The sequence below is a fragment of the Camelus ferus genome, chromosome 13 (genome assembly GCF_009834535.1).
Source record: "Camelus ferus isolate YT-003-E chromosome 13, BCGSAC_Cfer_1.0, whole genome shotgun sequence".
Lineage (NCBI taxonomy): Eukaryota > Metazoa > Chordata > Mammalia > Artiodactyla > Camelidae > Camelus > Camelus ferus.
In genome coordinates, this window is record NC_045708.1 from 5,591,983 (window position 1) to 5,618,382 (window position 26,400).

General features: G+C 38.6%; 1 protein-coding gene across 4 annotated transcripts in view; it reads right to left on the bottom strand.

The window, feature by feature from the left end:
• Positions 1 to 26,400, bottom strand: part of RERE (arginine-glutamic acid dipeptide repeats) — a 366,156-nt gene that overhangs the window by 100,776 nt on the left and 238,980 nt on the right. For all 4 annotated transcript variants that reach the window (XM_032495115.1, XM_032495113.1, XM_032495114.1 and 1 more), the window contains 3 exons: positions 17,398 to 17,446; positions 10,472 to 10,596; positions 9,324 to 9,423 (listed from right to left, as the gene is read on the bottom strand). In XM_032495115.1, the coding sequence (XP_032351006.1) occupies positions 9,324 to 9,423; positions 10,472 to 10,596; positions 17,398 to 17,446 (274 nt within the window). The remainder of the gene's footprint in view (positions 1 to 9,323; positions 9,424 to 10,471; positions 10,597 to 17,397; positions 17,447 to 26,400) is intronic.

Consider the following 26,400-nt stretch of genomic DNA (forward strand, 5'->3'; position numbering starts at 1 on the left):
GAAATAATTCTAGATTATCCATGTGGGCTCTATATCCAATGACAAGCATTCTTATAAAAGAGGGGCAATGGAAAAACACAAACCAGAGAAGACATGACACAGAGAAGAAGACAACGTAAAGACAAGCAGAGAAATATGTGGCCACAAACCACGGAAACCACGAGTTACTGAATGCTGGGAGAGGCAAAGAATGACTCCCCACCATGGAGCTGGACGGAGGGAGGCCCAGAGATGCCTTTATTTCAAACTTCAGGCCTCCAGAACTAGGAGAGAATACAATCTGTTGTTTTAAGCCACCAAGTTTGTGGTTAATTTGTTACTGCAGCCACAGGAAACTAATACACCCATCTTCAAAATTTGGGAGTAAAAAAATTTATCTAGGAGAGCTATAAAAGAAAGTATTCCAAAATATACTTCAAACTAGCATGGAAAACATACACACTAGGACAAAATTATAAATTTTAGTATTCTATAGGACATTTTAAAAGTGATGTTAATATATGAGTCCCTTTATAACTCATGGGCCTACTTTGTTCTAGGATTAAATGCTTACTTAGATATCAACACTTTCATCAAACACTCTCCCATAAGGGCTTTCTTTGCAAAAGAGCAGGGACTCGACCACATTTCTCACTGAATAAATAAATGAATGCATGATTTCATTAAAACCTCTTCTAAAATGTAGAAAGACTAAAGGCTTTCCTCCTGATTTCCTAAATACTCACTATGTTAATGTTAATGATTGATACAGGTTCACAGATGTTAAAATTCTAACTAGCTGATGTTAAATGGACATTTTTCAAAACATCAAGTAAATCTCCAAACATTTTCAGTATTCAGCACACACACAAAAAAATCATATGAGAAAGAAATTTCTTAAATTAGCAAAGGAACTTTCTAACTTTCGGCAAACAAACACAAAAGCTGAATCGTATTTGTTAATCCCTGCTGAGAGCCGAGGAGAAAGGACAGAGGTGCACGGACAGGCTGCAGCATGAACAGGCTGTTTTAACTGCCTGAACAACAAAGCCCCCAAACTGCAGATTCACCGGACGTTTCAAGAGGACTGTTATAAGGCACTGGCCTCAATTCTATACTATCCTTAAGTTTAAATGATTATATAGGTAAATATATGACAGAACGTACTCATTAATCTGCAGGTGATAACCACATATCTCACAGAATGGTTTTACTGATTAAATGAATCCACTCATAAAAAGCACTTAAACTTTTGCCTAATACATAAATACTCAACCAAGAAACACATTTTAATTTTATTATTAATACTGTTGTTACTAATGACTTCAGGCAGCTGACCAATAGTCGATTCCTACTAAAATGCAAGTAACAGTGATGAGCTTGAGGTCCCGCGCCTGGTTCAAAATTCAGTCAGAAAGCTGAGAGTGCAGGAGAAATGGCTTAGCAAAGGCAATTATACAAAGAAAAATGAAACGAAACAAGACAAAGACAAAACACAAGAGGAAAAAGGATGTTATAAGCACACATTCAGGAAAGCTCAGACTGCACTAAAATGAGATTTTAGGATAACTGAAGATAACTCCTTGCCACCAGATGCCGATCAAATCTGGCAAGTGCTACTTCAGTGTAGGTGCCACATTTCAGAAGACATACAGACAAAGCTGACCAGAAGGAGGAAGAAAACAGCTGGGCAGAATAACGGCTGCCTGGGGTGGGGTGAGAGGAGGTGGGGGTGACGAAAGAGCACAGGTTTCTCTGGGGGATGAAAATATTCTAAAATTGATTGTGACGGTGGTTGCACAAATCTGAGTATACTGAAAGCCATTAGACTGTATACTTTAAATGTGTGAAACATACAGTATGTGAATTCTATCTCAATAAAGCTATTACATAAAGTGAGAGAAAAGAAAAAAGAAAAAAATGGCTAAAGAAATTTGCGAGTGGTTCACACCGTGAAGGAAAGTAGGGGCCACAACTGTGCCGAGCTGCACCAGGAGCACAAGAGATGAGAAGAACCTATAGCCAGACTTGTGTTAAAATTATCAAAAAGGAAATCACCGCTGCGTTACGTAACGAAGATGCCATTATCAGAGGTTCTTAGTGTAAGTGGCCTTTTATCTCCCATCCACCCCCGGGAACCTTTGATAATGGCTGTTATATTTAGGGGAAAGAACAGAATGAGGCATAAAGTTCAACTTTAAGTAAAGTCATAGATTATCTAACAAGGAACAAAATATTAAAAGTATTAAATTTAAAAAGTCATCTTCACCCAATGAGACAAAATGCATGTCATGTATTTGTGTCACAAGTGCTGGTGCCTGGAACCTGGAACTTTGACAGAAGTGAATGTGTGAAGTTCTCCACCCTATGGGAACCACGCTGGTAAATTTCGAAACAAAAAATTTTTGAAACAAAAGTTCAAATGTTTCTAATTGGTCAAAGAACAATAAGTAAAAATTCAAATTTGTATACTATTAGGCTGATAATCAGCCGAAAGGCTCTGGTTATACAGAAAACTTCGACTTCCACGGTCTCTTTCTGCATCTTCACTTACCCTCCAACATCCTGTTACAACGTAAATAAAACACTAGCAAAGGTGCTTGTCAAGACTTACTGATATAAGGTGTTCCTAAAATTATTGGATTTCCATAAAAAGAAACCATATAGCGTATCAACTTTCCCCATTACTCTTTTCAACAAATCAAAATCCTGAGAGATAAACACCCACCTCCCTACAACCAATCAATGCTGACTAATCCGAATGGAGAAACGTTAAAAAGAGAAGAATTTAAGTAAAGGGTATGAGAGTGGGATGAATTTCAGAAGAATTCTGATCATATACTTTAGACAAACTATAATAAAAGGGCCTCCTGGCAACACCTTATTTGGGAGCTTGGAAACTCAACATTCCTTTAAGTCCTAAGGACTGCAAGGCTAACCCAGCACCAGATGCTTTAGTGAAGTCCATTTATGAGGAACAAGCAGAAAATCTCTCACAGAAATTCTATAGACTTCATTTTTTAGAATAAAAGAGAGGAAGATGAAAATAACCCTTAGAGTAGGCTTATCTGCATACTCTGCTCTGCCAACTTCACACCACCAAGTTCTGGGTGATCAAATGTGATCTAGACTTGAACGTGGTCTATTTACTCAATCATTCAACAAATATTCAGTGCCTCTCTACCATGTATCAGGCTTCAGGCTATATAGCTCAGAAAACATAGATGATTAATACTCGATGGTTAACAAATAGTGATATTTATAGATGAGAGATAAAAAAAAACTATTAAGTTATTCGAAGCCTTTAATCCTTTGCTGAAGGAGATGTGGGTGTGCATAAATAAGTAAGCAAACAAATACATACTCCCTTGAATCTGTAAAAAGCTTAATCCAAATGTCTAACAGCTATCCATATTTCAGGGAATAAAACTGTCCAGGCAAAGGTGAAATCTTTGCTGCATGATTATAAATTTTACCTACACATAGTGAATATATACATGTTTGGTGTTAGAGAGAGGAAGTAAAACATAAGCAGGCAAATAAGTTTCTGAGAAAGAGAAGTCAAAGAGTTTTAATTTTATTAGGAAATGGGAAAAGACACCTGAGCTCAAAGTATGAAATCCAGTATCAATTTAGTAAAAATACATCAGCATGATATTTTCTAGAAAATCTTAGCCTCAAACTATAAGGTTCTATTGCAATTTCTGGGCATAAATACAAAGGTCTATTTTGTAAAAGACCAAATAAACACGAGCACCTCAAGATGGCTGAATTAATCCCATTAGAATAACATGGGCCATTTATATGTTACATAGAAGCAATTATGCTTACAAAGTACATGTGAGGCAAATGTATACAGACAAGCCTACTTAAAACTGCACATGAAGAAACATACTTGGTACAGCACACACAGAAACGTTTCTAAGATCTTCCAGAAGGAGCACCATCGTTTTGTCATATATTATTTAATATATATAACATAAGTTTATTTAAAAAAAACAAATTTTGCATTTATAGGTGTTCACAATTTAAAATAGTAAAATATAATAAAACACATCTTTGCTGACATATATTAAAGAGTAAGTCCACAGTCACTAAGAATACCCTCCTCTTGCAGTTAGAGATGCCATCATGATTATTACATCTTCTTCCTCTGTATCAGTATAAAACTGTTTTTCATGTAAGAAGTAAAAACATAAAAATTACTTTTTAACATGAATGAGCAAACAAAGAAGAACTGTATATCTGACTATTCCGTAAGTTCACCACTGGATCCAAAGTAATGTCATGTAGCCATTAAAAAATTCGATATTTACATATTAACTACTTCTGTGATTCTCCATTGAGGCCTCTGCTATTAAGAACGTATGTGGCTCAAGTTTTATATAATCTAGAATCATCTGGACTAAACACTCTGAACAAAAGGTAGAGTTTGCCAGACTAGATTAAAAAAGCAAGAAACAAATAACTAAAGTTCACAAGAGAAGTACTTTAAATAAAAGCAAAAAGCAAGATTCAAAGTAAGTAGCTAGCAGAAGATACACCACACAGACAACAGGCATAAGAAAGCTAGAGTAGTTGTATTAATACCAGATAAAACCGAGTTCAAGACAAAGAACATTATAAAAAGGGTCACACCAAAAAGGCAGAAGGGTCAATACACAGAGAAAGATAACTATTATAAATGTTCATGCACCTAATGACACAATTTACATATATATGAAGCAAAAACTAACAGAAGCAAGAGGAATAACCAAATCCAGATCACTGTTGAAGAGTTTAATACATCTCTCTCAGTAACTAACAACTAGATAAAAGAATTAGTACGATAGAGAAAACCTGAATAATAGTATCAACCACCTTAAAGAAACTGACAATTATAAAACAGTACACCTAATAACTTCAGAATATAAATCCGTTACAAACACACATGAACCATTCATCAAAATAAATCACATGCTCAACCAAGAAGCAGATCTCAAAGATCTCAAAAGACTGAAATCTTACTGAGTACTCTCTGACCACAACAGAACTAAATTAGAAATCAATCCCATTCCAAAGGGGGCAGGGAGATGGGGGGGAGAAGGGGGAGAGATGGGGGGGAGATGGGGAGAGGGAGAGAGAGACAGAGACACAGGGAGAGAGGGAGAGATCTGAAGTCCCTGGCAATTAAACAGTTTAATTCTAAACAATTCATGGGTAAAAAAAGAAATTACACACAAATAAAAAATTGTTTAATTTTAACATGATAATGGAAGAATAACACATTAGAATTTGTGATAAAATCAATTATCTAAGACCCCACTTTAGGAAACTAGGGGGGAAAATAAATTAAGCCAAAATACAGAGAAAAGAAATAATAAAAATAAGATCAGAGATCAATGAAATAGAAAACAAATAAAGAAAATCAATGAAACCAAATGCTACCTCTCTGAAAAAGATCAATAATGTTGATAAACCTCTATTTAGACTGATTAAAAGGAAACAAATAAGCAATATTAAGAAGAAAAAAAGGTCAAAATTACAGATCTTTATACACATTAAAAGATACTACAGGAATAATTGGAAATTTTTACCAATAAATTTGATAACCCAGATGAAATGGACAAAACATTTAAGAGACAAAGACCAACAGATTACCAGTGACACATGATGAAGTATAAAGTCTGAACAGGCCTATATCTATTTGTACTTTTGTAACAGAGAACAAACCTGACTCCGTATCGAGTGAATCTATTCCTTTAGCTTTAACCCTTGTGCTCTGCTGCCTGTGCTTCGTCATGCTGGCTCTACACCTTGTAAAGGAATGTTGCCTAGAGCCTGAAATGTAGATGACAGCCCCTTACCAAGGCTCTGATCTTTAAAGGTATAACATTTTTCCATTCACAGAGAGGCAAAAAGCTGCAGAACAGAAAATAACAATTGTCTTGTTGGAGGTTTACAGGAACATCGTGACCAGATGTACGAGAACAGCTACAAGGGCAAAGGATTCTGGCACCAGGAAGTTTGCCACAAACAGCCATATCCCCTCCTCTTTTAGTATGAAAGAAGCCTGACTCTTAACTCAGGCGAGATGATGGTTCTTTGGGACACCAGTCCACCATCTTCTCAGTCTGCTGGCTTTCCAAATAAAGTTACTATTTCTTGCCCCAATGCCTTGTCTCGATTTATTGGCCTGTTGTGCAATTAACAGTATGAGCTTGGACTCAGGAACACTTTTAAACTTTCCATTACAAAAATTTAGCTCCAGACAGCTTCACTGTGAATTGTATCAGACATTTAACAAAGAAAAAAGATCAATCCTTTATCAACTCTTTAAGGAGGAAAAAAAAAAAAAAAAAAAAAAAAAGGAGGAGGAAATACTTCTCAACTAATATTCTGAAGTCAGTTTTACTCTGATACAAAAACCAGACAAGAACATTGCAAAGAAAAAAAGACTATAGCTCACTATCCCTCATGAACACAAATTTAAAAGTTTTTAACAAAATTATAGCAAATTGAATCCAAAAGTACATAATACCTAATCAGGATTTGATCTAGGAAGACACAGTTGGTTTAATATTTGAAATTAATCAATGTAATTCACCATACTAACAAATTAAATATAACAACCATAAGATCATCTCATTAGATAGCAAATTCAAAGCCCATTCATGGTTTAAAAAAAAAAACCCTCAACAAACTCAGATATAAAAGGAAACATTCTCAACTTGATTACAACAAAAAACACTATACTGTACTTAACAATGGAAACTGAGTGTTTTCTCCTTAAGATGAGACAGCAAGCAAGACGTCCATTCTCATCACTTCTATTCCATATTCTACTGGAGGTCCAAGCAAGTGCAATAAAGCATAAAAAAGAAATCAAACACATAAATCAGGAAGAGGTAAAGCTGTACTTATTTGCAAATAACATGATGGTGCAAACAGAAAATCCTAAGGAACCAACCAGAAAGCTATTAATGTTGACCTTTGTATTCCTTCAACTCACAAAAATTGACTGTATTTCTACTCTATCAAGGAACATTTAGAAACTGAAATTTAAAAATACAATTTTATTAATAATAGAATCTTTAAACAATAATTAATTACCAAATAAACTTTACAAAGTATGTGTAAAACCTATACATTGAAAACTACAAAATCTTACTCAAAAAATTAAAGAACTCTTTTTTAAAAATAGACACACACACACACACACACACACACAAAAGGGGGTTTGAGCTCAGTGGCAGAGAGTATGCTTAGCACACATGAGGTCCTGGGTTCAATCCTCAGCACCACTATTAAAAAAAATAAAAATAAAAATGGAGAGACACTATATAATGTTCATGGACTGGAGGATTCAAATTGTTAAGATGTAAATTCTTCCTAAACTGATCCATAGATTCAATGAAAGCATAGAAATGATCTCTGTAATCATGGGATGCTCAAAGAAACGTTCATAAAAGGAAAAGACCCAAACATATACAAGCAGTTGATGTTCAATAAAGGCATCAAGGCAATTAAATGAGAAAAGGTTATTTTCAACAAATGTTGCTCCAATAACTCGCCATCTGTGTAGAAAAGAATGAACTTTCACCTCTACTTACATCACATACAAAGTTGATTTGAAATGAATGACAGGCCTAAATGTAATAACTAAAACATGAAGAAGAAAGCATAGAAATGATCTCTGTAATCATGGGATGCATAATCATGAAAGGAGAATTTTTTTCATAAAGCTTAAACTAACACCCAATAGAACACAAACTCTTATCAAAGAGTTACTCTGAATATACACATAACGTTTAGGGTATTTTGAATTCAGACATTCACACCTACATCTACCATTGCCACTGTCTGCAGTTTCACCAATCTGTAAGTCTCAGTTTCCTCACCTGTAAAATAATCTCAAAGATCCCATCTGGCTGTATCACTAAATGTTCAGAACAAGGATTCCTGGTAAAAACAAAAACTCTAAGCATCAAATAGGTGAGAAAGTAAATGGGAATATAAAAAATCATTCACTTCTTTAGAACACAGCATATTTCCAGCAAGATCATCCAACTTCCAACATACAAAAGACTATTACAACCTTATGTAAAACTCAAAAAACACAACTACACTAGGAATAAAAATCAACTATATCGCTCAGATATCTACCTGTTTTCCCTGAAAGCAAGCCACATAGTAGAAAGATACTCAAATTGGAATCTGTTATCAACTTTCTGGATTGTTGGCATTCAAACAAGTCATCTGGTCTGAGCCTTGGATTCTTATCTATTTAGAGATTGGAACAGATCATTTTGGAAGTCCCTTCCAACAACAGTGACCTCTCAAGAGAAAAAGAAAAAGGGTATTTAAATTACATTAGTTAATCATCTGAAGAGCTGCTCAGCCCCATGCTCAGTCTTATGTAAGTATACGTAACCAAGCAGACTCTTTATTAATATATCAGAAATCCATAACACTTGATGATTACTTCAGATTTAATGATCTCACATAAGCAAACACACAGAGAAGAATTATTTCAAGGAACATTAAGATACATTAATTTTCCTATACAGCCCTACAGGATATATTCTAAGGTCAAAAAGGAGTGTCCAAAAAAGGAAACTGGTTTCAGTAATTAAACCACTTCCAACAGTTCAAGTGCTGTTCTGGGCTGTGGTGTACGTCCCAGAACAGAAGCAGATGAGGGCTCACGCGGGATGTCCTGCAGCCAACTCAAGACCCTTATGCTCATGTGTGACATTTTAGTTTAGCTTTTTTTAAGGATTGTTATTTTTTCAACTTAATTTTGTTTTATAATTATGTGAAATATTTACATGGCTCCAAATCCAAATCTGTAAAAAACAAATCTGTTCAAAGAAGTCAAGCTTCTTCTCCATTCCCTCCACACACTTCTGAACACATTAAGGTGAAAAGCATGGGCTCTGGGTTCACATCTCGAGTGAACAGCCTGTACTGTGACTTCACTTATGTCCTCGAGTCCACAAGGTGACACTGACAGAGCCTCCTCCTTCCTTACTGACAGTGCTGTGAGGATTAAGTAAGATCACTACGCGTGGTGCTCAGCTTTGTGAGATCTCAGTGAAGGTTACCCCTAGCATCAGGCTCCCATCTGAGGCTCCCCGCAATCCTGCAGCCCAGGCACAGGTCAGGAGGTGAATCTGGAGGTGCCGCACCACTGGCTGAGGGCAGGGAGCCCTCTGGCCCAGACTGCGACTCATCTTTCAGCCCCAGCAGCATACCACAGCACTTACTCCTAAGATTCTATGATCATTACACAGAGGATCCCTACAGCCAACACAGGAGAAAAAAGAACTTTCTTCCCACCAGGGCAACTTCCCAAGACTCACTGTGTTCAGTGCATTCAGAGTGGTGTCGTCCCGAGATGCTGCCACGCAGCCATCTTCCGTGGAGCCTCCGTCACACATCCCTGCAAAGGCCGCCATGCTCCTTGGGGGGAGGGATGGGAAAACATCAGTGTGGAAATTTTTAACCCTCAGTTTGCACAGTATATCTTCAACCCAGACCAAATTCCATTACTATGTGCGTGAGTAAGCCAGAGTTCTCGGCCCTGCTTCTGGTCTTGTTTAGAAAAAAAATTATTTTAAGTTCCTCTGCAGTTCACGCTTCACTCACTGAGAAAGAGAAATATGACTTTTATCCAGGTCCATTTGTTACTTCTTTCCGTGCTTTATCAGTCCTCAGATTTTAGATGTGAGGGCATGAATAAAACTATTTGCCATAACAGTTAGCTAGATTGCAATCTTTTGAAAAAAGGCTCCAGAAAACATGTAAAGTTAAGTCCTCTGAGACTTTACTTAACTCCTTTCATACCATACAACAACTACCTTTAGGTGAACTGAAAGTGGAAAGGAGATGAAAAGAACTCGCAGCAGTCATTCGCCCCCACGTACCTCCACACTGCACTGCTAACCACACAAGAGCCTGAGCTAAAAGCCAGTCACTGTGTTTTGTTCTAGTGTGTTTGTTGCACGCTGTTGACGCTGCAGGAGGTGAGTCCCAGCAACCACTGCAGACAGGAAGGTGCTCTGCCTGCACTGTGATGTGTCTGGGACAGATTAAAACTTCTCATTTTGTAGTTCAGGCATTTTCTAAAGGTTAGCAAGTACTCACACAGGTAAGCTACAAAAATGTAAAGTTTAGGTCAGGTACCAATAAACAGCCATAAAGTAGAGAAATCTGTAATGGGATTTTAAGATGAGCCAATTACCCAACTGTATTGAGAAATGTTGACAACTGCACGTATGGCCTAAGATGCTCTCTTTCTGAAGAGTTCTAAAATCTGATGTGAGGCAAACACCAAGAAGAAAAAAGTGACTTTACCATGGTAAGCCACTTCTCTCTGGTAGAAAGGATCAGGGTTCTGATTATAGAAGGTATAACAAAGTCAGAGAATTCCCAATATACAAATTTCAGGGGGAAAGAGGAAGTTTCTGCTAATCAATTCAGAAAGCAGGACGCTGTGGATTCCTATTACCTTGCTGCCCTCAAGTACATCAGGAGGTCACAGTCATTGACTCCAGGCATCCAGACCAGTTCCTCGTGTTGGGTCACAGTGTCTCCATCGGGAGAAGGGAATGGTTGCAAGTCGGGAAGCTTAGCCTGTAAGACAGGGATGAAGAGTTACAATCAAGGCACATTTAAAGAGCTGCCTCAGCAGGCAGGTCTTGGGGATAGATCCAGAAGTGCATTGAGCCTCTTTCCTTAGGTAGCACAGAAATAAGAGAAAAATCTAGTCACTGAACATGGCCTATTGCAAATTTTAGGATCATTCCACTATGGATGATTTCACAACGGACTGCTTAACCTCTACTTAAGGAGCAGCAAACTGTCAAAGTAAACCAGTGCAAGCATGGTCCAAAGAGGGAAAAAGAAACGCACATGTGAATAAAAGAAATTATAAAACAAGACATGTCTCAGGAGATAACAGCTCCTTGATAAGGAAGGGAAAACCACACACATTTCCAATATAACAAGTTTACCAAGAAACATTTATACAAATAACGAAACCTCACCTCAGGATATTTGCTAAAAAACTTCAGTGAACTATCCTACTGAACTAATGGTACTTTCAACTGAGTCAGTAACAATGAGTCAGAGTGACCATCCGAAAAAGCCATGACGGTCACATTACAAACACAGCTGCACTCAATGATGACAATGGAAATTAGGTAAGTAGTGGCTTCAGGAGGAGAGGACTGCTTGCGACGGGGCAGGAAGGAACTTTCTGAGATGACAAATGTTCTGTGTCTTGATATGAACTGTCACAGCAGACTGCACGGTATACGTAAGATACGAATAGGTCCCTATACATAAAGCATGCCTCAATTTAAAACATTTTTTGAAATATCTGAACACGAGTGCTCAACAACCAAGATTCTAAGGGAACTCCGTTAGAGATTTAAATATCTGCAGCGTTTTCTCATCCTTCTCTGCTGGGACGGGGCAAGAGTCAGCAGGCACTCTAACTACCATAACCATCAGAGCCCTGTAAGAAGTCAGCCGTCTGCAAAACACACGTGTTTTTATTTTCTCAACTTACAAACATGGTCAAATTTAGTCTAATATTTTAAATTAAAAGCTGAAGTTAAAAAGCTCCAGTGTCCGTGGAACCCAGGCAAAAAATTTAAATGAATGAAGCAGGCAGAGTGTACAGCCAATAGAAATAAAACAAGAACCACGTATTTCACTTTCAGTATTCTACTGTCCACAGTAAACCCAACCCTACATCCCAGTTTCAACTGGCCACAACTCCAGTGCTTCGCACCCTGCGGCAGTGGCCCCCGTACTGGGCGTGCAGGTATTAGGTACCAAGGAGCAAAGGGAATCAGGGTAAAGGGAACAAGGGAACACTGCCATGCAGGAATGAGAACCAGTGTCTGTACATCCTCTAGTTTCTCCCAAAGTCCAGGAATCTTGACTTTAATGTGAAAGTTCATGGTTTTAAATGTTGGTTATTGAAGTTTTAAAAGCAACTGTATGGCAAGACACAACATTAGCAGGCCACGCAGCTCGCAGGCTGCAGTCTGCGATCCGCTGCATCGGCTGGCTCTGGTGCCTCCAATGCGTGTTAAGTGCTGACCTCCCTCAAACAAGGATGCTCTTTTTTAATTAGCTCTGCTTGATACACATAGCAAAAGTATAAGGATAACATTGAAACACGATAGCTGTTCCTATCAAAAAGTCTTTGACATCTGTACTGAGCTGCTCTTTTCCAGCACAGGTACAGTGCCCGGTGCAGCAGCTCTCCAATAGCTGTTTGTTACATTAATTAAAAAGGACTATTGCTACAGGAGAGGACTAACCCCTCTAGAGAAAAATAGGCTAGAAATAAAATGGGGGGGGGGGGTTACAGCTCCAGCACGTGCAAGGTTTGGGTTTAGCCCCCAGTTCCTCCATATCAGTCAAATTACCACCCCCAAAATAAAAAACAAACAAAAGTTAGTTTACAGAAAAAGAAATGCAAATGGCTCTTAATCATAGAAAAAGATGATCAACCTTGCTGACAAGAGATATGCAAATTAATGACAGAGATACAATTTCCCATCTATCAGACTGACATAAATGCCAAAGTGTGACAATGCACAAGGCTGCGTGTTAGCACTCACATGAGCTCCTAGTATGAATGCAAAGTGGTACAATCTCCATGGAGGGGAATTCTGTCAACCCTCAGGATTATAGGTGCATCTGCCCTCTAAGCCAGCCATCCCCTTCTGGGGATAACATAATAGCCCAAAGACATGTTGGCAAAATAAAAATCTCTGTGTACAAGCTATTCATTGAGGCATTACTTCTGATAGCAAATGACTGGAAGCAACACAAATACCAACGGGAGGGACTGGAAGAATGAACTTCTCCGCCCAGCTAGTGGAGTCCCAGAAGGCTGCAGAAGGAAATGAGGAGGAGCCCTACATATTGCTATGGAGGGAGCATCAGGATATAGTGTCAAGAAGATAAAAGAAAGGAGGTAAAAGTGTTTACATTATGCTGCCATTTACCTAAGAACAGGGGCGTGGGGAACAAAAATAAGAATGATAAAACCTTAAGCTAAAAAACACTAAAATAACAATAATCCATCAGAGAGGCAGGGAACGTGTGGAGGAGAAAGGGAAAGAAGGTGAACTTTCTTTGAATATACCTCATTTGTATGTTTGACTTTGGAGCCAGGTAAACATTTTACATAATTATAAAGGCAAAATTAAGTTTAAAAAACAGCAATCCCTTAAAAATTCTAAAGCAAAATGAAATAAATGCACCAAACTATGTTTTCAGCTGGTTCCTCTCTAGGAACCATTTCAAGTAACTTCAAAACATATTAATTGGCCTACAGAGCCTTATATTCCAAGGCCAAAAAACAGGCTTAATAGTAATCTGTTTTCAATAATCATATTGTTCGTAGCAGTGGAGTATTGTTATTCTGAGCTGCTACAGATGTATTAGAGGATTAAAGCAAATGAATAATTACGCAGGTATCATTTAAAAATTAGTTTTGAGACATGGGAAAAAGAAACAGACGCAGATGAAAGAACTACTTCATCTATAGGATTAAACGTAAGGCCTAGATAAAATTCTGAATTTGAATTAGAAGTATCAGAAAGAAAACATCACATCTCAAAAGAAAGAAAAGGAGGGAAAAAGCGTTATCTCCTAATCTGCTCCCTGAAGAGGCCCAGCAACAGTAACCGACCCAGTAAGAATGAATGTCCCAGCAGCCAGTCAAAAGACGCCGCTTCCCACTAAGACAATGAGGGCTCCTGTAGAAGGTCAGTCCTAGACCTAGGGCAGGGAGTACACATGATGACACATTAAAAACCATGGCACACCGGATAAAAGACTCCGCTGAAGACACTGGGGTTGAGTTCACAGGACACAAGACAGCAGGAAGACCAGCCCCCATATGGATGATCTAACCATCAGCAAGAACAACTGCAGCTGGCTGCAGGTAATTTTAAGTCCACTGACGACGCTGGAAGGTGGGGAACCAACTCCGCATTTTGAATACTGGTAAAAAGAGGGGAAGATCCAAGCATTTATCTTGCCTTTCTTATGTATTTCAGTGAATCAAAAGTTGACAAGAGGGAAAGTTGATCAGCTAATAAATGAAGGAATGAGAATTAGTGTCACATTTTTAGAGTGGATCGAAGTAACAACCGTCGGCTCCAGTCACCACGACGCACATGTGCCGGACGGAGCACGCGGCACCGCACACGCGTGTTCCTGCCGGGGGGCAGGGCACCCAGCTGGAGCGCAATTAACCTCTCAATTTAACTACTAGGTCTCCAGACGTGTCAGGAACAGGGGAACAAGTTTCATGACACATGAAGACGCAATCAGTCACCTCCAGACTGCAGCGAACCCCACCAGACAAAACACTCTGCTTCTTCCCATATGTACTGAGAGGGGGAAAATAAAAGAAATGGATAAATTAAAAGAGATTTAAGAGACATATCAACCAATTGTAATGCATAGCTCTTATTTAGATTACAGTTTGAACTGTAGAAAAAAGAAAGGGAGGGAGAAAAGGGAAGCAATCAATGAGGGAATTCTGGACATAGCAGACACTTGAGTATTAAGAAACTGCTTATTTTCATTAGGTGTGATACACTGTGATTCTGGGCTTTTTTTTAAACTTTTTTTTGTTAATTGAAGCATAGTTGGATTTACAATGTTGTGCTAGTTTCTGGCGTATATTATAGTGATTCAGTTATATATATATATTTTTCTTTTCTTTTCTTTTCCATATTCTTTTTCATTACAGGTTACTACAAGCCACTGAATAGTTCCCTGTGCTATACAGTAGGCTCTTCTTGTTTATCTGTTCTGCACATAGTAGTTAGGATCTGCCTATCCCAAACTCCCAGTTTATCTCTTCCTCCCCCTTTCCCCTCTGGTAACCATAAGTTTGTTTTCTGTGTCTGTGAGTCTCTTTCTGTTTTGTAAGTAAGTTCATCTGTGTCAGTTTTTTAGTTTCCACATATAAGTGATATCGTTTGATATTTGTGTTTCTCTGTGTGATTCTGTTTTTTGAAAAAGCTCCTGTTTTTAGGACATTCACAAGTAAAATGATTCATTTGTGATTCATTTCAAAGCAACGAAGGCAGAAGTGCAGAGGAGAACAGACAAATAAGGCTGCCCGTAACTTGACAGGTAGGAAAGCTGAGTGGCGAGGATAAGGGCATTTTCACCATGTTATCTTTCCCTGTTTTCACATGTTAACCTTGTACCTAATTTAAAAATTTTAAGAAAGGAATACTGCCAATTCACAGAAAGTCCTATTTAGTGCTCCAAAACACTTCTTTTTGAAAATGAAGCATAATACATATTTAAAATATGATATACAATAAATATTTGATTTTAAATGAAAGTACACAAAAATCCAAGCATAGTAAATCTGCTCCTTTCCAAGATTTTAAGCATCTTTTACTTAAGAACCACTCTTTCTGTTATGGCAGGGGAAAAATCTGTAAAATAAAACTAGTACAAAGATCTAAAGCAAGACACTAGAAACACACGGAGGAAGAAGACATGGGTGGGGAAATACAGTAGCTAGAGAGAGCACGGGGGGAGGTGTCATGAGGTGGGACCAGGATGACCTGGATCCTGTGATCAAAATGTAACTTGTAGGCCTGAAGGCATGAAAAACACAGCTGAGATGTAGCAGTCAGACCCGCCTACTGGGCCACAGCAAGAGAAGGGTGCGCCTGAACAGGCAGGGGCCAAGGGGGGTCCTCCTGCAGCCTTCTTCTGCCTGTCTTAGTTACAAGCCCAGCCCTGGGACAAGAAGTATCTTCTACAAGTCAGATGCCTCTAACAGTTTCTGTGTTTTAGTTTTAATATTCCTTCACTTCTTAATTTCTTTTTCGTTACAGTTAAAACAGATTCTTAAAAATACCTATGATATGTAAGAAATGCTCAACATTTAAACAGAAAATCCTCTATACTCTGATAAAGGAGACGCCTGGAATGCATGTCCTAGTACATGACGGCTACTGTGACTCAGGTCCAACATCCACTCCACCTCACGAGACAGTCCAAGCCCATCGTGCTAATAAACCCATTTTCCTCAAGTCTAGAAATGATCACATGACCCAATCCCTGGCACTGAGATGTGGGACTAATGGAGACCTGAGAAATTTTTCCTCCTAAGAGGAAAAGAAGGATGAGCCCTTTCCTCCTTTCAACATTTGCTGTATCTGCGTTCACTGTAAGATCCACTATTACTTTACGTGCATTTAGAAGGAAGAAATGCTACCAATTAAATAATCACACTATCGATGTCAGGTCCAGTGAAGCCTGACATCAGAGATAATAAAATGTGAAGGAAAGAAGGCAGCCCCTGGGGAGAGCTGAGCACCAAACCAGGGGAACCACAGAGAAGCAGAGCAGAGCCCTGGTCCTGCCTGACCAGGATGTAATGATATGTGAAACCATCAGCAGCCACGTTCAGCCAGAGTTTTCTGGCCCTGCCTGTCAAACATCCTAACTGACACAGAGATTAAAAAAGAGATGACAAATGTAACTAGAATCCCTGTAAACTGAATAAAACATGGAAGGAAGGGCACAGGTCATGACACAACAAGCTTCCAACTGACAAACATCTTAACCAGTTTGACTTTTCTGAAGGGAAGTTAACAGGAAAGTACGTGGTGACCCAGTGTTCATCAACAGACGGACAGATGTACAATGAATTATTCAGCCTTGAAAAGAAACTAAATTCTGCTACATGCTACAATATGGGAGCACCTTGAAGACCTCTAGATGCATCTACTAAAAGGGCAAATGCTGTGCAATTCGACTGACACAAGGAATCTAGAATGGTCAAATTCAGGGCCACAGAAAGTACAAGGGGGTGTTGCTAGAAAATGGGGGCAGGAAGAACGAGGAGTTCCTGTTTAATGGGTACCGAGTTTCAGTCTGGGAAGATGAAAAAGTTCTGTAAGTGGATGGTAGTGATGGTTGCACAACAATATGAATGTACTTAATGCCACTAAACTATATATACACTTAAAAATGGTCAGAATAACAACATTGTAAACTGACTATAACTCAATAAAATAAACAAAGGGCAATGTAAAACAATTTTTAATATTATATAATGCCAATGAAACATGAAATCTCATTAATACAGTTCTAGAAATATTTTAAGAATAAGCTCTTGTTCAAAAGACTAAATAAAGCTTCAAAGATTTTTAAAAAGCGGTCAGAATAGTCAATTTTATGTTATATATATTTTACCACAGTTTTTAAAAATACATGGTAATCTAAAAAAAATTAAATCTCTACATTTACATAAAATTCTCAGCAGCATAACAACAGTTCTAAGTTGCTGCTCAACAGAATAAAGGGCCAGTTGAATATTAACAAATAAAAACCTACTGAAGAAGCTACTGAAATTTGCTTTACCTGATGGCTAGGACCAACACGAATTTCTCCTTGGGTACTGTTCAGCCTCCTGTCATGAAAAGAACAGATCAGGTTAGCACAATATAGTTTTGATGTAAACAGTCACACGTTTTTCAAAGAAAATAAATCACTTGAAACACATGAGGGGTAACTCAGGAAGAATGAACTTTTCCACTACTTCTAATGTTGCCCTGGACATGTGTAACCCCCAGCAACACCCCCCCCACACACACACACAGAGCGCTAAAACCTTTTCCTTCTAAAAAGCCCTTCACTGTAGCTTCCTGGCTTGAGTACCTACACCATCATTATCTGACACCTCAGAAGAGATGAACAATCCTATAGCACAACCCCAATACATGTTCCTTTCTTTCGAAACATTTCAGGGTGCCCTACACTATAAATCTTATTAAAATATAAACAAGATAGCTTACAATTCCTAGCACACACACTGGGTCGGTCATTCATTCATTCATTCAACAAATATTTATTAAGTACCTACTATCAGCCAGGAACTGCCCTAGGTGAAGATAAAGCAATGGAACAAAAACAACATTCCTGCCTTACTGCAATTTTTATTCTAATTTGAGTAAAACACAAAGAAACAAACAATAGCTCAGATGATGATAAGGACCAAGGAATTAAAGAGACAGTAAATGATGAAACACTTTTACAGCTCTTTATACAGGAGGGTCAGAAGAGGCCTTATTAATGAAGTGGAACTTGGGCAGAGGTGTAATGGAGGTGAGGGGGTGAGCCCGGCAGGCTCGGCAGCGAAAGACCTGTCTCACTGCTGCGTCACTCCTGCCGCACCTGCAATACTCACTCCTCCTTGTTCCAGATCCAAACTGCCCGGTTCCTTCTAAAAACCACTGTTTCACTGAAGCTTTTCTTGATCTCCTCCCCGTGCCACCTCACACACCCCCGTAAGTGCGGGGTGCCTTCCTCTTTTCACTCCTTCAGGGAATATGCATTGAATGCCTTTTCACCCCAGGCCTCGCACAGGGCACGCAGTGGGCACACGTGTTGGACAAAGAAACACAGCCCCCAGCCTCCCAGAGCTCAGTTCCCAGAGTTCCCTGTTCCCCTCAACTTTCAATCTCGACTGTCTGTGGGCTATCTTAGGAAAACCCTTTCCGTGCCCAGTGACAAGCCTTTACTGTGTTTTGCAATCACCTCTGAATTTCCACTACTGCTGAAGAGCAGGCTTTCACACAGCGAGGGCTGCTCAGTGATGATCTGGTGACTTGGACTGAGCTGAAGAGCATAATAAGGCAGCAAAGACAAAGAGGAAGCAGTCTCTCGTTTCTCTCCCATGGATCTGATACCCTCCACCATTAGTTTTGAAGCCGTTAAAAGAGTTTTGGTAAACTATTATTTCCTTCAGGTCCAACACTTTCTTCTTTAAACCTGACAGTTTTTCTTATGAAGAGTCTAATTTTGGAATAGTGGGCAGCAGATCTGATAAAGGAAGAGAGAGACTAACAGAAAGAAAATGGGCTAATCCTTAAGAAGCTTACAATCCATCTACCTGGGGAGGGAGCATCCATGCCCCAAACACCAGAACAGGTCCAGTCACTGCATTCACAAGCACAAAACATTTCAGGAAAAGCAGGGCACAAAAATGCTAAGGGGAGGGATCAAAATTAGGCAGGTTTCAAAAGGAGACAGTCTATGAAGTTCCAAAGAGACCCCTCAAGGGGATAAGGAGCAAAACTGCAGGGGTTTCCCAAGAGCAACTAAAACCCTGAGACAGACACTAAAAAAGAGAGACTGTGGTGGAAGAAAAGCTTGTGCTAAGTGCTGATTTCAACATACAAGCCGTCTTCGTTTCTTTATTTAAAAAAAAAAAAAACTTTTTTAACTTGGGGGGTAATTCAGTTTATTTACTTATTTATTTTTAGAGGAGGCACTGGGGACTGAACCCAGGACCTCGCGCATGCTGAGCGTGCGTGCGCTCTACCACTTGAGCGCTCCCCACCCACGTCCGTGTCTTCGTTTCTTTAGCAGGGGGACGGCATGTTGAAATGCAGAAGCTAGAAGTGGGGCTGGAGTTCCAGAAGGTTTGTGCAGCAATCACGAGAAGCTGTTTTAGGAGGGATGTAGAGGAATCCAACAAGCCAGGAGGCTATTTTAATCCGAGCACTTCTTTAAAAAAACAAGCAGCCAGTGTTACCAACCATTTCCCTTCCAACTTGTCCCTTTCTGTTTCGTAACTAGCTATGAGCAAAAACTAGCTGCCAAAAGCTCTCTCCTTTATTTCTAAATACTTTCCAAACGCTTGCCTGCCTACAAGTAGGTCGAGCCAAAATGTATCATCTCAGAAAGCTTCAGCCACAGCCTGTCCAGTAACTTGTACCACAGCTCAACTTTCAGGTTCTTCTAGAAGATCTATGTCCTGCCAAGGTTCTCAAGTGGTTGGTTATGAAAGCCTTTCCCCGTCACTGCTACATACACTGCAAAGTCCTTGATAACAGCAGGACAAACATCCTTGGTTCATTTTAATTTTATTTCTCTTTTTTATTTTTTTGCATGGGTTTGTTTTTATTTCTTTTGTTTTCTTTTAATATTTTAGTAAGCCAATATTATCACATTTAGCTCAAAATTATGCCACAATACAAAAAACAACCTCTCAAAATATCTTATTGAATAGAACTGCTTATACCCCACTTATTTTGTGCAAAAAATAGGAGGCTAATAATTATTAATGCCACTAGTAACGATACAAGTGAGACAAAAATGTGCTGGGGTATCTTAAGAGCCTAAATTAGAAATCTGTTTCTTTTACATTTATGTCAATGAAAGGTACTAATAAGTGCCTTTATTAGTGAGTAGATTGAAAAGGACAAAATAAAACAAAGAACCTTTTAAAATTAAAAATCAGTTCTTACCATAAAAGTATTTATCATACGTAATTTTTAAATATTAGGGTTTCATAGCAAGAGATACAACAGAATTTTTAAAATATTTTATTTATTTATGTTTGTTTTGTTTTGGGGGGGTAATTAGGTTTATTTATTTACTTATTTATTTTAATGGAGGTACTGGGGATTGAACCCAGGACCTCATGCATGCTAAGCACACACTCCACCACTGAGCTATATACCCTTTCTCCTCAACAAAGTTATTTTTGAAAAGGATTAAGATCCAAGGTAAGCAGCCAACGGCATTAGCCTACCATACCCAGGAACTCCCTCTCAAATACAGAATAAATGGCAGAAATACTTTTTAGGTCCAAGATAAAAAGAGGTAGGTAGCAACACACCCCATTAGAGAAAACTGGACACCTCTGACAGAAAAACTATCAGAATATGAACTAAAGATGAAAAACAAAAAGTAGGCTTCATGGGAAATTGCCAGTAACCAGCAATGTCTAGAATTCAGCGAACAATTACAATCCTGTCTTCTTTTGACAGCATCCAAACTCTAAATGTTCCTCCCCTGCCGCCACCCTCGCCCCTTCTGTGGTTCCTACCTCACTATTAGAGGGCAGCATCTCCTACCTCCATCCACTCTGGGACTCCGGGCTTCTGGATCAGAGACTGAGATTTAACTCACTCTATATCCCCCAGAACCCAACCTAGTACCTGCCGAACGGTATTACTCCCTCAGAACAAACCGAAAACCTGGCTGTATGAATATTTCTCGACTACGAAGATGTAAAACTTGACAAAAATCAACAGGAATTATTTTTTAAATGCAGTATCAACAGCTTATAGAAAACACTGTTAACCATCATATGCTGACCACTACATTCTTCTTTCTATTTAACACAGCATTTCTCAAGCTTTTTGGTCTCAAAACCCCTTTACACCCTTTTAAACTATTGAGCATCCCAAGAAAGCTGTATTTTTGAGGAAGTCCGAAAACTTATTTATTTATTTATTTACTTATTTAAAAATAGCGATAGGTTCATTACATAATAAAATATACTCATGAAAAGTAATTGTATTTAAATTCAAAAACCAGTGAAAATAGAGGCTCTGTTTTACATTTTTGCAAATCTATGAAAAAATCTAGCCTCACACATCTGTATAACTGGGAAATTAAAGGATATTTGAAGTTTTTTTTGATAATTATGAATATTCTTTTTGATACTATACCAAAACTCAACACATGATTGTTTCTTAAATTTTTCTCCACAATATGAATCTAAAATCTTATCAGTGATCTTCTGGACTCTTTTATATTAAAATCTATTGGTCTGTCTTGGCCTTTGGATGGATCTTCCACCCATGATTCTGTCATGCATTGGTTGGATGAAAAATACTAGTTCACTAAGTTTTGCAGATCTTCCAAAACATTAACACAGTCAATTATACAATTTTTTAAAGTCATATTCATTAATATCACCAAACATCTTGTAAGAAAAGCCTGTTAAGTGTACCGAAGCTGTCAAGCTCAGAGCAGTGGGTACAAGTCTTTCAAGATTCTAATTATTATTTTAAAGCCCTCATCTTGCATTGGCAAAATACTATCAGTTGTTTCCTTCCCTTCATTCATTTTCAAGATAATGTCTGCCAGTCAGCCACGCAAATGAGCACAGTTTGTCAGTTATTCTTTTAAATTAAAATGGTGTTCCATGAAAGAAGTGGCCAGTTAAGCTTCTGACTCAAACAAGCATTGCGCATCCCTGGGTGTGTGCGTCTGGAGGTCTTCCATGGTGCTTCCCATTTCATCATAAAGAATATTACAGAGACAGAAACTCAAGGGTCAGAATTTGACAAAATTAATAATGGGGCCCACAACCCAGCTCTGAGAAGCACTGATTATGATACATTCTGAGCTTCAGAAAATACTGGCACTAACTAACTATGATGATTTATTGCCTCCTGTTGTGTATTACTTGTTCCCCTACTCTATCTACACACACGTCTTCCTCACTCTAGCTCATCAACGTGAAATATGAGACCTTCTACTTCTGTTGAAAAATAGAGACATTCACGCATGTAACCTGCTTAAGAACTATGACCCTGTTACACAGGGATGTTCACAAGAAGAGAACAGACACTGACTGCATCCACATTAATGGAAAGCAAAGTGAAGTCTGGAGCCACTTTCTGAAGTCACGAGGACTGGGATTAACTTGGGGGTCACTGTCCAATAAATGTTCATTGGACTAAAGTTTTTTAAATATTGGAGGCTAAAATTCAAAAGGCCCTAACCTAGAAAATGCCAGGTTAATCCTTCAACTAGTAACAAAGGCTAACATTTAAGTACTTTCTGTCTATTCTAGGTCCTCTACAGTATTATCTCATTTCTATGTATTAATTCATTTAATTCATATTTTGATATTAATGAGCACACCAGTAGTGTTACTCATAGAAATTCAGATCTTATTCTATTTTGAGTTTAAAAAACATAGCTATTAAAGAGATTTCTGCTTGATGTACACCATTCCTTAATTAACACAGTAAGTCTGGACAAAGCCAGGGAGGCCATTAATTAAGGAAGGAAAATCCAGGCGAAGGACAGTATAAATCCCAGCAAGGTCAGATACAGGATACTACATATGAAATAAGAAGCCAAAGATGGAAATCATACCCCAGGATAATGCAAGACATATCTATGTACATCTTTATTCTCACCTCAGGGTTTCCACCTACTTATCTTAAATTCAGTTATCTCATAGTTGTATGACAAACACAAGCAAAATAATAATACTAGTTTTCATTTATTAGGTGCTCTCTATGCCACGTGTAATTATTTATTTATTCCCATGACACTCTATGAGGCAGAATCTACACTTTATAGATAATATTAACAGCAGTATTTGTAACCTTGATAAAGAAACTAATGTACACACTGAACATTTACTACGTACCAGGCATTTTGAGCTGAGCAAATTCCAAGCATGTTCTTATCTAATCTTAAGGATGACCTGTAAGGTAGCTGCTGTTATTATCTACCCAGATAAGGAAACTGAAGCTAAGAGAGGTTATGAAATTGCCTAAGATTACACAGCTAACAGGATGGAAAAACCAGGATTCAAACTCAAGTTTAGCTGACTCCAAAGTCAGAGCTCCTAACCACACTCCCATACGGCAGTGATTAAGTTACCGAACCAAAATTACACAAATAATTATAAACAAAAACACTACAAGAAGCCATATCCTTTCCCTAATTCAGCTCTATGTTCATTTCTAACATCGAAGCAAGAGAAAATAATCAAAAAGTTATTTTTAAGTTTGAAAATCATGTTAAAAGAGAAAACTGATTAAGTAACAAGTTCATACACAGAGAACTATATTCAGTATCTTGTAGTAACTTATGGTGAAAAACAATATGAAAACAAGTATATGTATGTTCATGTATGACTGAAGCATTATGCTGTACACCAGAAATTGACACAACATTGTAAACGGACTTCAATAAAAAAAAATATAAAAAGTATATATATATAAAAGTATAAGTAAACATATATATATATATATATATACACACATATATAAAAACTCTCCTATCAAAGTTAATGGCCAATTGTCAAAATGAGAAAATTACAGAGGTGGAGAACGAATTACTAGCCACCTGATGTTAGGGATGGTGGGGGAAGCAGGGAGGGAATTGAATTTTAGTGATGATGGAATCGATCTTGATTATGATGGTTACACAAAGCTGCACTTGTGAGGAAATGGCACAGAACTATATACACACTGTACTAATGTCCCAACTCCGGGCTCTGATGCTGCACTGGAGTTCTATACAATGTGCCTACTGGGAGTAGGAAGGTACATGGAGCATTCTGTAGTATCTTCCAACTTTCTATGAATCTAAAAAAATTAAGTCAAAAGAAGAGGTTAGTTGAGTTATGTATTACAGACACACTGAGGATAAGAAAGAAAGCCAAACACGAGAAAAGCTGATTAAACGACAAATAGATTCCTTTGATATATACTGCAAACAGCTGAACTAAGTAGCTGAAGAAATAACACCACAGTTAATGAGCAATGAAATTGAAGGAATTAACTCAAGTCACATATTTCTCTTTTTCCTGTACTTACTGGGGATCTCTGGTGTGGGGTCATCCTTTTTGGGATGGCCTTAGCTGTGAATCATAGTATCAAAAGCAAAACAAAACAAAACAAACAAAAAAAACCCACCCTCACCAGCAAAGAAGAATTTCTCTGTGCAGCTAATGTAAGTAATAATTTTTTTAAAACAGCTGAGTTTAATCCCCATTATTCTACAAATCTTTGCTCTGGAATCTGAAAAAATAGTTCCGGAGCCAAATTACAACAATAATGTAAGTTACTGTGTTTATTCCTTGAGCTAAAAAAAAAAATAAAGAAATTCATTGTATATGAAATCTGATACAAAAGAAACCGATGTAACAAAGCAGTATCCATGGCAACTACAACTTAATATTTCAGTCCTCTTCAGCTGCAGTGGATTAAATAAAATGACAAGATGTTCCCTTTGAAAAGTAACCTGTTACCATGGAAACATTTTAGTCTAAGAAGTAAACAGGGAATGGACAGAAAGGAGCAGGAAGCCTGCAACTGAATATCAAAAAGGGAGAAAGCCTCTATGCAAAGCAGACGAGGCAGCGGTGGGCCGGACGCAGGAGGCTTTGCCCAGGAAAGAGGCGCCCCTCCCCAGATCAGACCACTTCTGCACCAGAAAAGAGGCGACGGTGTGTGGGAGGCAAGGGTCTGTTCGCTCAAGACACCCAAACATCTCTACGTGACCATGGTGACTGCTTATGACAAAGGGTCCTGGGGAGAAGACAAGATGGTAGAACAGAGGCCTTTTACAGGCAGCTGGCTTCTCAACATAATCCACGCCCAGAAGGTAACAGCAGTGTGGCCCCTGGCCCATTCCCCTAAAGGCTGGGACCGGTTACTCTCAAATCAGACCCCTGATCTGTGGCTGGTGTTGAGTGTGAATGAAATCACCGTGCAGTCTTCCTTTACCTGTTTCTTCAGATTGCAAGGCTCAAACAGTAGATCATTCTTATCTTTTCTATAGGGTGTCAAGTTGAGCAGGAAGACTGACATGAAATCAATACAAAGAAGACTCTAGAAACCCTACATACTAGCTCATTCAGAAAATGACCACAGAAACTGACTGTGGGTCCAGAATGAGATACACCAAATTTTAGGAAAATCAAAAGGCAGGAATGAGAATGAGGCTAATAAGAAGCAAGCCTAGAACGGCAGGCTGGGTGTCTCAGGTTTCTCCAGGATGAACACGTGTTTCTAAAGCAGTCTTCTCAAAAGTCTGAAATTTCTCTGAAGTCTGACATAGCTTCTTAAAAATCCATGTAAATTTTGTATTCTATTCCATAACAAACTCCCATTCATTTTAAGATAGAAAAAGAAAATTTCCCTAAATCTGAGTAAAGTCACTGTGTTCTGTGTACCCTCAGGATGTCCCACCGCCTGGAGTGAGGCGTTGGTACACACACCTGCGTCTAGATGCTCAGGTGCAGGGGACCGGCACAGACTTCAGAGTGTAATGGACCTGGATTACAATTTCAGTACCAAGGTTCTGTTAGCTCTCAGTGTGATCTCGAGGACACAATTCAGTCTCTCAGAGCCCATCTATAAAACCAAGTTCATAAGACAGCAAGACTGCTATAAAAATAAAAGACGACCTACGGGAAGAAGTAGGCACAATGCCTGCTGCTAGGCCGTCATTACTATTATTAACTCTGAGCACTGGCAACAGAGAGAAGAGGACATAATTCCTCGCTTATGAGATCCCAGCACCACCTACCTCCCCTTTAGCCTCTTAACCACAGCCGTGACCTTAATTTAATTTGTGTAATTATCCTGACTGAAAGCACCATGTAGGCAGGAACCAAGTGTAATTTCAGCTCACCGTTTCATCCCAGAGCCCACTGCCACTCACCAAATCCATTATATATGAATAAACGACTCCAATATTTTAACTCAACTGTTGTTTAGCCATAAATAGCAACCAAGTGCTTTACTGCAGAATTAAGTCAAGTCACGTGTGACAGAAGGCTGGCCCCCTCCAAGCAAAAGTGATCTGAAACAG